Source organism: Olea europaea, unplaced genomic scaffold (assembly GCF_002742605.1).
Source record: "Olea europaea var. sylvestris unplaced genomic scaffold, O_europaea_v1 scaffold6757, whole genome shotgun sequence".
NCBI classification, from domain to species: Eukaryota; Viridiplantae; Streptophyta; class Magnoliopsida; order Lamiales; family Oleaceae; genus Olea; species Olea europaea.
In genome coordinates, this window is record NW_019265139.1 from 1 (window position 1) to 1,965 (window position 1,965).

At 38.4% G+C, this 1,965-nt stretch overlaps 1 protein-coding gene across 1 annotated transcript; it reads left to right on the forward strand.

Moving 5' to 3' along the window:
• Positions 1 to 5: 5 nt before the first annotated feature.
• On the forward strand, positions 6 to 1,959 carry LOC111390373 (myosin-binding protein 2-like; the record flags this gene model as incomplete). Its single annotated transcript, XM_023015412.1, has 2 exons — positions 6 to 1,486; positions 1,564 to 1,959. A coding segment is annotated over one exon (1,473 nt), but the record flags the coding sequence as incomplete, so codon positions are not given.
• Between the last annotated feature and the right edge of the window lie 6 nt (positions 1,960 to 1,965).

Consider the following 1,965-nt stretch of genomic DNA (forward strand, 5'->3'; position numbering starts at 1 on the left):
TTTTTTCCTTGGTAACTTCTCATCAGTGTCTTAATTTTCTATTAGGTCCTTTACAAGTTGGGGAACCAAAAGTAGTTGAACTAAAAGCCTTAACAATTTGGAACAGTGAGCACACAACGAACGAAAAACCATCGTTTCTTTTGCAGCTCAATGATATCGATGAAGACAAGTTTCCTGATACGCCAGCTTCTACACCCACTTCTGCAGACAGTCTCCATCATTTGCACAAGAAATTTCCATTGCTTGAGAAAAAGGATTCGGCAACTGAAGAGTCTTTGGATGGAAGTGTGACTAGTGAGCTAGAATGTGGTGATGGAGTTGTTACAATTGAACTCTTGAAATCAGCACTAAGATCTGAACGTAAGACTTTACGTGCATTATATGCTGAGCTGGAAGAAGAGCGAAGTGCTTCTGCTGTGGCTGCCAATCAAACAATGGCAATGATAAACAGACTCCAAGAAGAGAAAGCAGCAATGCAAATGGAAGCTTTACAGTATCAGAGAATGATGGAAGAGCAGTCTGAGTATGATCAAGAAGCTCTACAACTCTTGAATGAACTTATGGTAAAAAGGGAGAAGGAAAAACAGGAGCTGGAGAAAGAGTTGGAAATATATCAAAAGAAGGTTTTGGAGTATGAAACGAAGGAAAAGATGAGGATCTTGAGAAAAAGTAGGGATGGGAGTACTAGAAGTGGATTCTCTTCTGCTTCTTTTAGCAATGGTGAGGATAGTGATGGATTATCAATTGATCTAAATCAAGAAGCAAAAGGAGAAGAAAGATTTTATAGCAATCTCGAATCGAGCAACCAGAACACTCCAGTCGATGCGGCATTAAATTTGTACAAGTCATTAGCTGACTTTGAAGAAGAGAGGTTATCCATTCTAGAGCAGCTCAAGGCCTTAGAAGAAAAGCTTTTGACATTGGATATCCAAGAGGAACAAAATTTCGTGAATTTTAGACCGATGGGTGACTTCCATGAAGAGAATGGCAATCATGTGGATGAAAATGCTGATGCGAATGGCAATCATATAGATGAAGATACTTATTTTGGGGGTAAAGCAAATGGGCATGCAAACGATTTAACAAAGGAAATGAATGGGAAACATCATCAACCAAGAAGAATTGCAGGTTCAAATGGAAAACGGCTTCTTCCTCTCTTTGATGCAATTAGCGATGAAAATGGATATGTATTCCATAATGGAAATGGATTTGGATTTGAGTCTAATGGGGTGCACAATTCTTATGAATCAAAGCTTGAACTGGATAATAAAAAGCTTGTCATTGAAGAGGAGGTGGATCATCTCTATGAAAGGTTGCAAGCTCTTGAGGCAGATGGAGAATTCCTAAAGCATTGCATTGGCTCCCTAAGAAAAGGCGACAAGGGAATGGATCTCCTTCAAGAAATTTTACATCATCTCCGTGATCTGCGCAATGTTGAGCTCCGAGTGAGAAATTTGAATGACACTACTATAGTCTGAAACTCTTGGTAATTCTATAAACCTTATTGAAAATTTCATATTTTCGCTTATATTACATTATCTGATATGTACTTTTTTCTATTAGTAACTGCATATTCAAGTTCAATTTCTTTGGGCATATGAAGGAAGCATGCCAAAATGATCATGATGGTATGATATAGCAAAAGAATTTCTGTGTATTCGAAGAGAAATTTGAGGGTAATCCCTCAATGGAGTGTCCAAGTGGAAGGCTCCTGGATGATGGTTTTTGGGGCAACTTTGGCAGACAACGAAATTGGTGCTGCCTAACTTTTGTTCTTTGTTTCTTGGTTATTTTCTCCACATAAACTCAAACTTGTGTAGGTCTATGTCCATCTCAATCTTTTAAGGAAATGGGGGATGGTGAATGTATGTGTGTGTAGTCTAGTGAAAAGAGAACCACTAGTTTATTAGACATTATGGAGTAGCACAGCTTCACTTTTTGAATTTTTTTGGTGGCATGGAACAG